This window comes from Narcine bancroftii, chromosome 8, assembly GCF_036971445.1.
Source record: "Narcine bancroftii isolate sNarBan1 chromosome 8, sNarBan1.hap1, whole genome shotgun sequence".
NCBI lineage: Eukaryota > Metazoa > Chordata > Chondrichthyes > Torpediniformes > Narcinidae > Narcine > Narcine bancroftii.
Window position 1 is genome coordinate 6,974,054 of NC_091476.1, and position 13,723 is coordinate 6,987,776.

General features: G+C 36.7%; 1 protein-coding gene across 1 annotated transcript in view; it reads right to left on the minus strand.

The window, feature by feature from the left end:
- Positions 1-2,205: 2,205 nt before the first annotated feature.
- The window catches only part of LOC138740314 (forkhead box protein O1-like), a 35,606-nt gene continuing 24,088 nt past the window's right edge, over positions 2,206-13,723 (minus strand). Inside the window, exons 2-3 of the mRNA XM_069892782.1 lie at positions 10,628-11,912; positions 2,206-9,839 (exon numbers count right to left, since the gene is read on the minus strand). Coding sequence (XP_069748883.1) covers positions 10,653-11,912 — 1,260 coding nt within the window. The 3' untranslated portion in view covers positions 2,206-9,839; positions 10,628-10,652. The remainder of the gene's footprint in view (positions 9,840-10,627; positions 11,913-13,723) is intronic.

Below are 13,723 nucleotides of genomic sequence, written 5' to 3' on the forward strand. Positions count from 1 at the left end.
ATCATGCAGAATCCTGTTATTGTTAGAACTGATGAGTCGTGCTGCATGACATTTTTTTGCATGATATTTTTTTGGGGGGTGGGAGCGAGGTAAATTGGGATGGGTTGAAAACCATTGTGTATGCAATCAATTTGTTCTTTTTGATATCTATTACAATAATTTGCAGTTACTGCATGTATGGAGTATTAAAAAAAATCATTTAAAGAAAAGTATTATTTCATATTACATCATCCAATCTACATGAAAGATTGAAGAACTGGATTCGATTGGTAAAGCAACACAGGGGTACCTTTAATAGCTTTTTTCATATCACTTCAAACCCACCTACCCTTTCAGCCCCACACTTGGCTCCACTTTTTTTCCTGTGGCAATGTTCCTGCAAATTTTACAGGAAAAAGAGGACTGCAAACTATCAAATTAAGTAATATTCCTAATGGGAAGAACAATAAAAACTCCTTAGACAGTGCCAGATATGTACTAGGTCACTGGCTCTGCAATAGCATTGTGCTAACAACTACACTTTGCCGTGGAAATAAAAGGGGGAGGGGAAGAGAAGGGAGGAGAATTAAAAATACTTACTTTCTCTTTTCAAATCTTATATGCAATTTTATTCTCACTTTGCTAAAACAAATCTGCTGTGTCTTTAATTTTTGATTACTTTCTTTTAAAAACGTCCCATTACCAATATGTATTTACTATTTCTGAAACAGGTCTGCCTTCTGAGTACTTCCTCCTATTATTCAAATGGTTCAAGCCTTGAAACAACTCCAATCCCTTGCAACTTTTACTCATGTTCAAAAATATTTATGGTACAACTCGACATTATCATGCAACAAAACACTTCTCTTTCCAATTCTCTCCCACTCAAAAACAATCACATATTTACATCAACCCTGGCATTAGAAGCATTGCAATCTGCAAGGTGAAATATTTGCTATGATTTAGAAATATGTTATACAAGCCAAAGCAATTCCACATGTTTTGAATGTATTTAATCATTTTTTTTGATGCTCTGTAAAGTATTCTGCCCAGATTCTTACAGTCTTGGGCAGAGCAGTTCTATACCATGTCGTGATGAAATTGCTGGGTTGTAAATGCAACTAAGGCCATCATGCAAACCAACCTCCCCTCCTTCAACTTATTCTACACTCAGCATGGCCTTGGAAAAACAGCCAACATATTAGAAGATTCCTCCCACTTTTTTCTCCTTCCTGCCAATGGACAAAAGATACAAGGATGCTTTCTTCCCTTCTGTTACTAGACTATTGAACAGACGTCTCATGAGTAAAATAATGCTATCTTTGCACTGTTTTCATTCAACCTTTTTCCTGTAACATTATATTCCACACTTTTATTTTTGCACACCCCATTGAACAGGTCGATCTGCCTAAATAGCCCACAAAAGTTTTTAACTGAATCTTGATATATGTGGCAATCAACAATTTAACACACATCTTTACCTTCTTCCAAGACATTTGTTTCCCTTTGGACACCATGTGCCTCTCTTGTACCTTGCCCAATTTAAAAAAGATAATGGAATAAAAAGTCAAAAATGCTACAGATGAGTATACTCTTGAATATAAATGTTTCTAAATGAATCAACAGCTAATCAGCAAGCATATACCCCTTAGATTAAATTTCATGCCTACGGTGAATTCACAGATCCTCATTCACAGAGGGAATTCTGGTGAAGGGTTCCAGTGCTAGCTCTCCAAGCTGGACATAGTGGTGCAGTTCCATGCTGATCTAGTAAGATAATATGAAAAGATATTTCAAGGTTAAAAAAAAAATTGGCATCTGACAAGGTAAAGACGGGGTTAAGTGAGACCAAACGAAGGGATGTAGCCTCAAGGTGGTCGTTTAGAGACAGATACAGAGGAACAGCTTCTTGCAGAGTAAGTGACGTTGTCGAATTCTCTGCCCAAGGAAGCAGTTGGGGCTGCCTCATTGAATGTATTGAGAATGCAAGGGTATTAAGAGTTATGGAAAACAAAAAATGGAGTTGAGTTCATGAGCTTATTAAATGGTGGAGCAGGTTCAAAGAGCTAAATGCCTGCTCCCGGCCCTATTGGTTATGTGTAGGTGTTCTTGGTATATAGAAGACAATAAACAATTGAAATATATTCACATCAGCAGCATTGATATCTTCAGTGGCAACAAGGAGAGATGTAAACCCAGGCAAAAAAAAAGACAAAATTATGAGAATTAAAATTTGCTATACTTTTAATATTGATGGTCAAGCAGAATTTTTTTTAAAAATCATATACATTTTTTCCTCTGGGATTCAAAACAAAAAAAATAAAATAAATCACAAAATACATATTCAGTCTACCAGAAATGGAAAAGACTATGCAGTATTTTGATAATCTCTGCCTCAACATACCAATTACAAATTTTTTGAGAAATATTGGTACCAAGCATTATAGATATTAGAATCAGCGTCACATTACACAATTATAATAAGTGAAATAAAGTTAATCACTAAACATACATTATGATGTCAGTAGCTTCCTCATGGCATCATAAAGTTACTTAAATGTATTTAATAATAAATACCCAGTTGGTTTAACACTTAAAATAATGCATTTATGTGAACATTCTCAATGTGCTCCTGGCATGGATTATTCAATAAGCAAGCATACAACACAAACTGTAAATTATTATTCATCACATATCCCTCTCATTGCTTTCCTCACTCAAATGGGTAACAACTGACATGCATTTGTTTTTTGAGATTACTATGTGTTGCCTTACAAATGTGGTATCACTGAGCAGGTTGTGTTGTGAGATGTTGAATTTATAAAAGATGCCTTATAATACAGGGTTAGTAGTGACGAATTCTCCCTGAAAACCACTGCAAATTACTGGATATCCCAATAAACTTGCAGTAGCAATGCTAGAATCCAAGCTCAAATATGGTGCTATAACGGAGATTTTGAAATGAATCTTTATTATAGAGTTCCCATATCCATTTCATAGTACCAGGATATGGTAAACACAGATTTGGTACAACTAAACCCGATCACAAGTTTCTTCTTTCTAAACATTTTATTTTCAGGATTTCAAATGGCATTGAGACGACCAATGTATCTTAATCACTCTTTTGAATGCAACAAGATTGACAAGCATAATGGAGCATAATCTTTTCTGTACAAAACAAATGAAATCTTAACTGTATATTATGGATGAGTTAGAATGCGCGTTTTGCAATTTGCAGGTAGCCACAGAAGTTCATTTACTTCAACATGCAAGAAATATCGACCATCATTCCCACATCAAATCAAGTTGTTTAAATGTACCTGCCACCAACATTGTTAAAATAATTAACAGAAGCACTTCCATGTCCAGTAATTGCCAATTGCTGAGATTGCAATTCAGGCTTTAGATGCCAAATTTATGATGCAACTCTCGAGCAGCCAAAACTACTGGACTGTTTTCTTTAATATCAGTTTACCAACACGCCGACTCAACCATCAGTGTGCTACAAAAGAGGTGGAGAAATTCAGTATTCCTCAGGACATAAAATTAAACAAAAATTCATGGGCACAACTCAGATATAATCATCAATATACAATGTTTATTTCACTTATTATTCTTGAAAATGACCATTGACACCACCATAAAGAGCAATTACATAAGCAGTTTTGGGAAGCAACTCTTAGCAGCTACTTCTCTCCCTAAAAGTATTTAGCTGCTATGGATTTTAGTCTGTAGCTGAATGATTCAAATCATAAGGCCCTCACTGCCATAAGGTCTGGTCTGGAAATTTCATTCTACCAATCTATGGTGCATTATGTTCAGGCTCCTTGATGGCTTAACTCTACAACGAAGGGGGTTTTCTCCCTTTCAAAGATGCTGTCACACGATGCATTACAATTCCATCTTCAGCAGCCTCCTTTAGTACCTTGCTCAAGTGGTAAAGACTTCATGTGCAATTACTATCATTTTACAATTCAGAAAAAAAAAACAATGAGAAAGAAATATCAGGCATTGTTGTCAGAGAGATGCATTCCCTTGTAATTAACTTCAAAAACCTTGGTTCTAGCAGGGGTAGGAAGAGATGAGGGAAAATGTCAAGGTTTAACACCGACTAATCTCAGGTTAGCATATTTGAAATGAGCCTTTAAGGGCCAAAAGTGACACCTCTTAGGCAGTGAAACATTATCTCATGTTAAATGTTGGGCACAGGAAAAGAGGAAGGAGAAGTTCTTCTTAGTTTTGCATTGTTTCTCTCCCCCCCACCCCCCCCCCCGAGATCCTGTTAAAGACTAAAGTAGCAAATTGGGTGGGGGAAAGAGTGATAAAGAAGTTGGGGGGGGGGGGGGTGGTGGAAAAGAGGTAGGATTACTCGGTGGCATGGTTAGTGTAGCAGCTAGCACAATGCTTTTGCAGCGCCAGCGATTGGGACTGAGGTTCAAATCAGGCTCTGTCTGTAAGGAGTTTGTATGTTCTCCCTGTGTCTGCGTGGGTTTTCCCCAGGGGCTCCTGTTTCCTCCCACCCTCCCAAAAAGAACGTACCGGGGTTGTAGGTCAATTGGATGTAAATTGGGCAGCACAGCCTTGTGGGTCAAAAGAGCTGGTTATCATGCTTTATGTCTAAATTTTATACAAAAAAAAATTAAGATCCAATATTCAATTTTACCAATGGGAAACCAGAGTCAACCATTTGACCAATGCATTCTAAAACTAAACTTCACATAGTTTGTGAAGTTTGCTTCTTTCAGCAATGAAAGTATTTCTTAGAAATCATCACATATAGTATAAAAAATGTCATACATTCATAAAATATATTTTAATGTTGCAAACTCCATGTACCAAAATAGTACCACATGGAGGATTTACATGACTTGTTTTACATATACAGAATATTCTTAAAATGCATAATTAAAAATCGTAGATTATTTTACTCTGCAAGATTTTATGTTGAATTCTGCAAATGTCATCCATCATAATAGACAGGACTCAATGGAATGGATCTGTTTATTCAGTAATTTGAGGAAAGAAAATTATTGTAAAGATAATATTGTAGAAAATCTAAACTCTCTAGGCTAACAGATAATAAAATTCACACTGTGAATTGCAGACTGTGGTTATTTTCTATTTCTTTCATATTTCTACCCCCAATTTGCATCTGGCTGAAAAGGTAGGACAGTAAAACACTCAACCTCATCAGTAAATGAAATTATGGCCTGTTGTGTACACCGCCTCTACAATCGAATTTTCTTAATCCTACTCCTCATTGAGGGTGCTTTCTATACAAAGCTACAACTAATACAGCTTTATTTACAATATAAAATATTGGGATACGAATTCAACATTATATCTCACTAAAGTAATGGGTTACAGAGTTTTGAAAAGGACTTTGGGGTTTCAGGTCAGCACTTACATGCAGGATTTGCTTACGTTCTACGAAGAGCTTCCTATCCTATATGCAAATAAAATTTTGATCCGTTCTACGGATCTCCCCACTTTTACTTGATACCAAGGTAACTTCTACAAGATAAAGTACAACCAGCTTCCAGACAGAGCAAGTTTTAAAAACAATGAGTGAAACCTGCTTACTTCTCAACTTTCCCTCTTCAGAAGGGGAAACCCAACCTGTTGTGCCTACAAGTTCACAAAAAAGACTGAAAACTTATAACAGATGGGAATTGTGTACACAAACCCTATATCTTCCAGTGGCATATAAAAATACCAAATTCATCTTTATCTCTTTAAATCTGTTTCCTTTCAGAGCATTATTATGGCATACAAACATGTTGGATACCCTGGGCAGAGCAGGATAGAGTAAAACTAAACCCAACAACCTATTTTCCTGGATAAACAGTTTATAAAGATTTATTAGAAATAACCATAGCATTAAATTTAAAACTTAAGGAATTTGATGCTACAAAACTAATTATTGAATGAAGATAGAACTTCATTTGCAAACAAAGTCTGAAACTAATACCTTAAAAAGTACAAAAAAGTCAAAAATGTTGAACTGTCATTTTTGCGCATTTTTTAAACATGCAATCTGAAAATTAACTATCTGTAAACACATGAATCTGGCATACTGCCCCAAAGGAGCAAAAAGGAGAAGCACAGTTGCTGTGTGTGTGCGCTTTGAAACTAGCAATATAATCAGAATTACCCTGAGGTAACGGCAGGTTTGTCTGAGAACACAAGAGGACTAAAAATTTGTTCCTAGGAACTAGGTTTTTTTTAGTGTCTTTGTGGCATATATACCTGTTCTTTGCCTCTAATCTTGTGTAGTTTTTAAAAAATACATGCAAATGAGTAAGACAAGCAGAACTGGGAACCCTTGTAATGAAGTCCACCAGCCTGTGGTCTAGACTACGTCAAGCATTACAACTTCAGCGCACGTAACAGCCTATGTCATTAAACAAAAAACAAAAAAGCTGCTCCAGAGCAGAAATAAGTTTACTGAGGTTGAAGTTCCATTGTTATTATTAAACAATCATTAAAATGAGGTATGGGGCAAGGGTGAGGAGAGATGGAGAGCACATGCTCTACAAGAATTCATTTATGAAGGTAGGATACCCACCTTTTTGTTGGACAGGGAAAAAGGGCAGAGTTTTTTTGATTTAAAAAAAAATTCAAACTTTCACAACTGTAAATTGAAAACTGGTAGGAATGCATGGTAGGAGAGAAGGGGGGGTCCCTGGAATATCATTCCTGAAACCTTTTTGAAGAGAACAGCTCATTAAGTTAAAAGCATTAATGCTTTAATGAAACAAGTCATTTTGAATGCCCAAGGTCATTAACAACACTCGCAGGTTCGGTGCATAGTAAAGTCTAAGTAAAAGTGCCTTGTGTTAAAGATTATACCACCACAGGTGATCCCTATATTACAGGAAGTGAGGAGAATAGAATTCCTAAAAAAAATGGTCCCTATTATGATTTTCCTAAACGCATCAAATGCATGAAGAGAGTTTAAAATGTGTTTACTTGTGCCACCCCCCCCCCCCCCATATATATATTCTAATAACAAATTTTACTCAATTTCTCAAAGTCTTGGATTGTAATTTGTGAAATCTGCAAGGACAAATTTCCATAACCCAAACCACCATGATGTGGCATCCCCTGTACTTGGTACTCGTTCCCATTTCTAGATTCCTTTATTGTTCTGTACGAGTACAGAACATGCAACATTACACAAAATTGCCTTCTTCCTGACACAAGGCAAAGAGTCACCATTTAGTGTCGCTTGATGCCCCTTACAGCAAGAGAAAAAGTAGCAAAAGAGATTCTTCTTCACAATAGACACAAGGGATCTGAAGGAGTTTCATAAGTTAGTGCTAAATTAAGGAGTGTTTTGGGCTGCAAAGGGATCATTCAAAATTACGAACAATAAAGAAACCAAATTCTTAATTTTCATTCAAAGTATGGCCTGGTGTTAACACAAAGGGTTTTTAAAAAACAAACATCTGCAATTTCCATTGTCAGTTATACTTATACTATCTAATACAAATGGCATCACCCAGTATTCATTATTTAATTCTCTATTTTTGTTTAATCACTTCTCAATGCTTTTCACAATTTCCCTCATTGTTATATTTTTTTAAATTTTGCATGCAAGTTTTTTTTTTTAAAAAGGAGTGTTTCATGGAAGTAATGAGTACAAAGCAGAATTCTAGATACCGAAAGAAATCTGTAGAATGCAAAGTTACAAGTTTTCAATAAAGATCATTTCATGATGCAATGTTCAAGTGATCAAGCCACAATTCTTAATCCTTCTGTGAACCTCATCATGTATGTACAAGGTGTGCATTGGGTTTGTGTCAGCCTAGATATCCAACCCAAAACAAGATAAATTTAATTTCACGAACCTTAGTGTGTACATTGTTAAAGAATTACAAGGAAGCCCTAGAAGTGATTTCCAGTCATCAATCTGTTAAAAATTTTGAGTTTATGAAGTATCCACATTATCTGATGACTTGTAAACCTTTCCAAGATTGTTTACTTTCATATTTCCAGCCCCAATAATTTGCATCTGGCTGAAAAGGCAGGACAATAAAACACTATTTGTACTCAATCTCATTAGTAAATAAAATTATGGCTAGTTGTGTACACCATCCCACAGAATGCTTTAGACTTGTTTATAGTTCAGATTATCTTGAACTCAGAAAGCCATTTGTTCATTTGACTACGTAGTTTCCAACTTCTGCCACTGACATTTGGATGACATAAATGAAACCTTCACTTCACCTTTCATATCTCAAATTTTTCAGCCAATAATGCAATTTTAAAGTTTAGTCACTGTTGTAGTGGGATAAATACAGTGCACAGCACAATCCCACAAACTGCAGTGAAAAAATGTAGCTATATAATTTGCTTTAATAATACTAGTCAAGAGATTAATATTAACCAGGTCACTGGAAGAATACACTTGGTATTTTTCAAAGATTGTTTTAGGAATTTTTTTTCCATCCATCCTATAAGAAATGTTTCCTTATTTTGAATTCTCACCAGTGGACAAACATCATTTAAAATTTGCATATAACAAGGACATTATAAAAAGCATGTTTCATGGAAACAGTGAGTACATTGCCATTATCCAGGAGGGCGAAAACAGTTTAGTCATAAGAACACAGACACGTACCACATTGAATCCCAGTACTATACCAGGATGTTGGGCTAAATTAAGTGCTCAAGTAAAAGGCACAATTTAAATGGAAATTATTACAAATTTCAGAGTGGAACTAGTTATTTTTATATATTCATTTTCAAATAACTTTCTAAACTTGAAGGCAACATTCAAAAACTAGTGAGGTTTGCTCACGAGTTCCCCTTTATTAAGAAACATTACATGATAAAACCAATCCCTTTCCCAAAAAAATGAGCCATTAGACAAAATTTACTCAGTTAGATTAGGTTTAGTGGGCAAAATTGGAATGGGGTTGATGAGGCAAGGAAAAGTATCCATATTAAACAGACTAAAATTAAATTGTACAATAGCTTTAACTGATGGTTTTGATGTTGGCTCTAAAATGTTTAATACTAATTTATAGAATTGGGTACGAGTGTAAATGATAGATCGGGCTGAAAGCCTTGGCAATGCTGGAGCAGACGGCCCAATAATCTGTTCCAAATGGAATATAGGTCATCCCAGACTTAATGGAAAACAGCTGAACATTTCTTTCTATTTCCATCCTTATTTATAAACAGTTCTGACTTTTCTCATTTTAAGTTGAACGTAATGTGTATACTGAATGCATCTGAAGGTGTCAGTGAGAAAGGTAGAAATCCTCAGAGTGCAAGCTCTGTGCTGTGATATTCTGCTTCATCAATTCAACACAACAGTTTGAGCTCCATGATTTTTTTTCATGTAGGACTGCAAAATTATTTTAAAGGGTGCTCTTGAAATCAGGTATGAAAGATCATTTTTCCTCATGTAGTGTTTCAATCCAAGCTCTAAAAGAAAAACTCTTTGCTACATAGTAAAATTTTAAATGCTCTGTGCTTCAGAAAAAATGTTCCAAGTATCACACATTTGCAATATTTCCATCATCAAGAATTACTGCACCAAAAAGATCAGGAAAGAACAGGACAAAAATAAACATTCCAATTAGTGTGCAATTCCTTCCAAGAAATTCTTTGTAACGTCGTATTTTCAATTGTGTTGGCACAATGACATTCCAGAATCACACCGAGAAAATTATTTTGGATGGGTATCAAGCACTCGGGAATTAGAGTGCAAGACAGAGAAAATGTCTTCTTTGATGAATTTTTCAGATCATTATCAAACAGGAACAGAAGCTGGGTGCATAGATTATTTTGAAATAAAACTTCTTGTTGTGAAGGGAGGTGATTATTTTAGTTGATGAACAACAAACCTGCAAAATGAAACACACACATGAATTCATTAAATCAAAAGATTCCACTGGTGCTTCTTAAAAAGAAATGTATATTTTTTTTCACTAGCTTAAATTCCATCGAGTTCATCAATATAGCATGGCTTTTACCTTTAACTCCCATAAAAGAATTAGCAAACTCAGTTGCACCCCAAAGCAACAAATAAAATGGAGACATTTTCTACAAAAGAAAAAGGAAAACTAAGAAAAGATTGAAAAGTACTTATCAGCAGACATGTCACAAAATTTTATTCTAATGAATCTAATACAGGTAGAGTAATTTAATTAAATACCTGGAAAGAAATGTTCTACTCTTTTCATGTTTCAAGAAACAGAAAGACAGATTCTGGTTCCGAGGCATGCAAAGGAAGTTCCCAGTTGGAAAATAAGTGCACAAATACCCATGCAAGACAATGTGCTGGTGAATAAGCTTTAACCAAAACATTATGCTCAATCTGCATAAGTTGTTATAATTTTAGTACCCTTAAAAAAGAAAGCAAAAAAGCAAGAAAAGAGCGAGAAAAATTAAAGGAAAAAAATATACACTTGACTGCTTGATAGTTTGTGTAAAGGCAATAATCATTTTTTTCACATCGTGGTTGCATCCATATGCAACACTGTGGTTTGGCACAAAAGGAAATCAACTGTTTAAGAAGACAATTCTGCATCATGAATGGTCTCAACTGTTTCTAATAATTTAAACTTTAAAATATATTTTTTAATCTTATTGTCACAATTTTGGATGTCAGGACTGAAAAGTTAAGAGTTACCTGGAAACAGCAAGGTCAATTAAAATTAACTTGGCACCCAACTACGAGAAGATGACTGTGAGGTGTTGGGATAAGATGGGTTAGTGGAAATAGGATCCAAGTTGAAATCAAGTCCTTCATCATCCATGAGGTCATGGTCAATTATGTAATCCACATCACAGTCAAGACATTCCATAAACATATCCAAGTCAAGATCTCGAGGGAAGTTCCCATGATTCATATTCACTCCTCCTGAAGAGTTACTGCCGCTTGAGTTGACAGTGGATGAGAGACCAATTTGTGGAGCCTGGCTTACTGGGGACTGGAGCTGGGCCTTCAAAGTGGGCATTTGGTTAGCATCGGGTGGTGGCCCCAACATACTCAATGTGTGAGGTAAATTATTAGTCTTAATAGACGTGGTTGGTGATCCCGCAGGCTTTCCTTGTTGGCTGGGCTGGTTAATTTTTGCCTCTGCAGATGGACTGTTGAGAGAGTCTATGTTCAGCAACATCAAATTTTCACTGGTTAGTCGACCACCTGTCTGTGGCATGACAGGATCAACTTGGCTCATCATCACATCAGAGTGAGTTGGTGAATCAGAAGTCAGGAGAGCTTCAAGAGTCGCAGGTACACTAAAGTGGCTCTGTACAGATGTCACATCAGAAGGATCATAGAAAGAGTTTCCATAGGTGGAAGTCTTTGATCCAGAGTCCGAGTTCTGTGACCTAAATGTATAGGTTGAGCTTTGTTGTATCAAGCCAGCAGATAATGATTGTTGGGTTGGTAACAATGTAGATGATGGTGACATAAGGTTTAAACTATCAATGAGTTCAAGTTCCTCAATTATGTTTTCAGTGAGCGTTGATGGCAACTTGCTTGAAGAGCTGGGGTAGACTAGTGTTGAATGAAGCTCATCTTCCAGATCTTCCTGTTCTGGCATTATGGGGGACAGATGCCCAGTACTTAATGTACTAGCATTGGAGCTCGTTCTTGGCCTAAAACTGTTCCATGTCTCAGAATCGTCATTGTTTCGAGAAGAAGGACTTCCAGGCCATTTGGATATTTGTGAATTAGGACTATCAGCATTTCCCTCCTGAGCTGCTTGAAGGGCAGCTTTTTTCCTAGCAGCCCTTCCTTTGCTCTTAACAAGCTTGCTGTTATTGTCCATTGATGCTGCTCTTCTCCTGGGTGACTTCCCACTTTTGCCACCATCAGGATTAAGAATCCACCAAGAGCTCTTTCCTGTGGCTTCATTGTGGACTCGGATGAATTTGCTGTGCAGAGAAAGATTGTGTCGAATGGAATTCTGAAAAAAATTTTTTTTAAAAGGGTTAGAAAAACAAGGGAAAGTTTTAAACAGAATGGCTTCAAGTCTACTGGAAATAATTAATCCATCTTTACTTTTCAGAATCGGATTCACTGCTGAACTCAGAAGTTGCCTGCTTCATATTTTTCAGTGTTTGTTCAATATAGAGGAAGTAAGGATTTTTTTTTATTTTACAAAAAGACACCATCTATCATGCAACTATTTTAAAAATATGCATAAAATTATAAAATTACTGCAAGAACATCCTGGGTTGACTCTCATTCTAGTTTATTGATATGACAAGCATAAAACATCAACCACAGAGTTTTATGCTGTGAAAAAAAAAAATAGGTTTTCATGGGAATGACAGACAATATAGAAGTTTTGCAGATTTTTGTACTTTTAAAAATATTAGTCGAAGATTACACTATTTTAGTTTGAAGGAGTCCACACATCATTGAGCGAGGTCTTTGCAATTGTAGTTTTTGTTCTTTTAACAGAAATGGGTTTACCTCTTCAGTCTTAAAGAGCAGTTATTGGACTTTACTCAATGGGGAAAGTATTCCAGCACATCTCAACAAATGAGCAAAAAGTCAACCATTAAGATATAGCAATGCTGGTTTCAAGAATAAAGAACATTGTGCCAATAAGATAGGGCAGGAATGTCTGCTCTTAATTTTGTTAGAACACAAAGGATCAACATTATAGAAACACAGCTATTCCAGCCTGAGATTTCTGAAATTGCAGAAGAGCTGGAGAAATTGTAAATGAATCACAAAAATGATAAGAGGAAATTTTAAATCACAAGTCTGTTCAGATGAATAAAATCCACAAACTAATGGAATAATTAACTTGAAACTTATGGATGGCAATAGACTCCAAGCTACTCAGGCAAAACACAAAAGTCTACTGTTCCAGGATGCTGAACTCTTCTACAATCAGCTCAGTCTCCATGCCCTCTTCCACAACCAAGAATTTCAACCCCCCCAAACAACTACAGACCCCTTCTCCCACCTTAAACCTTTTTCCTCCTCTTGGACACTCATTCCAGTCTTCTGCCTGCTTTGAATCTTTGTATTTCCAACTGCTGCCATGACATCAACCGTATTATCTTCACTCATTCCAATCTCACCACCTCCGAGCATCTGGCCCTCCACTCTCTCCACATTAAATCCCAACCTCACCATCAAACCTGCAGACAAGTATGGTGCTGCTGTGATCTCTATCTGGTCGAAGCCAGATGACAACTCTCAGACGCCTTGTATTTAACCCTCCAAATGGACCCCACCAAAACTCAAACAACTGCATCATGCACCATCTGTGAACTCACTTCCAGTTATCTCCTTAGCATGGCCTCCAACCATATTGTTTCCCAACCCTGTACTGCCCATTTCTTCCTCCTCCCTAAGATCCACAAACCCAACTGTTCCGGCAGACCCATCATGTCCACGTGCTCCTGCCCCACTGAATTGTGATCCACTTACATGGACTCTATTTTGTCTTCCCAGTTCAGTCCCTCCCCACCTACTGCTGGGACACTTCACATGCCCTCCCTCACTTCCACACCTTCCAGTTCCCTGAACTCGATTGCCTCATGTTTACCACGGACATCCAATCTCCATACACCTCCATAATGAAGGCATCAAAGTCCTTCGTTTCTTTCTGGACAATAGACCCAACCAGTTCCCCTACTCTGGCTGGCAGAACAAGTCCTCACCCTTGATAACTTCTTTGACTCATCCCACTTTCTCCAAGTCAAAGGTATAGCCATGGGTACCTGCATGGGCCCCAGCTATGCCTGCCTTTTTGTT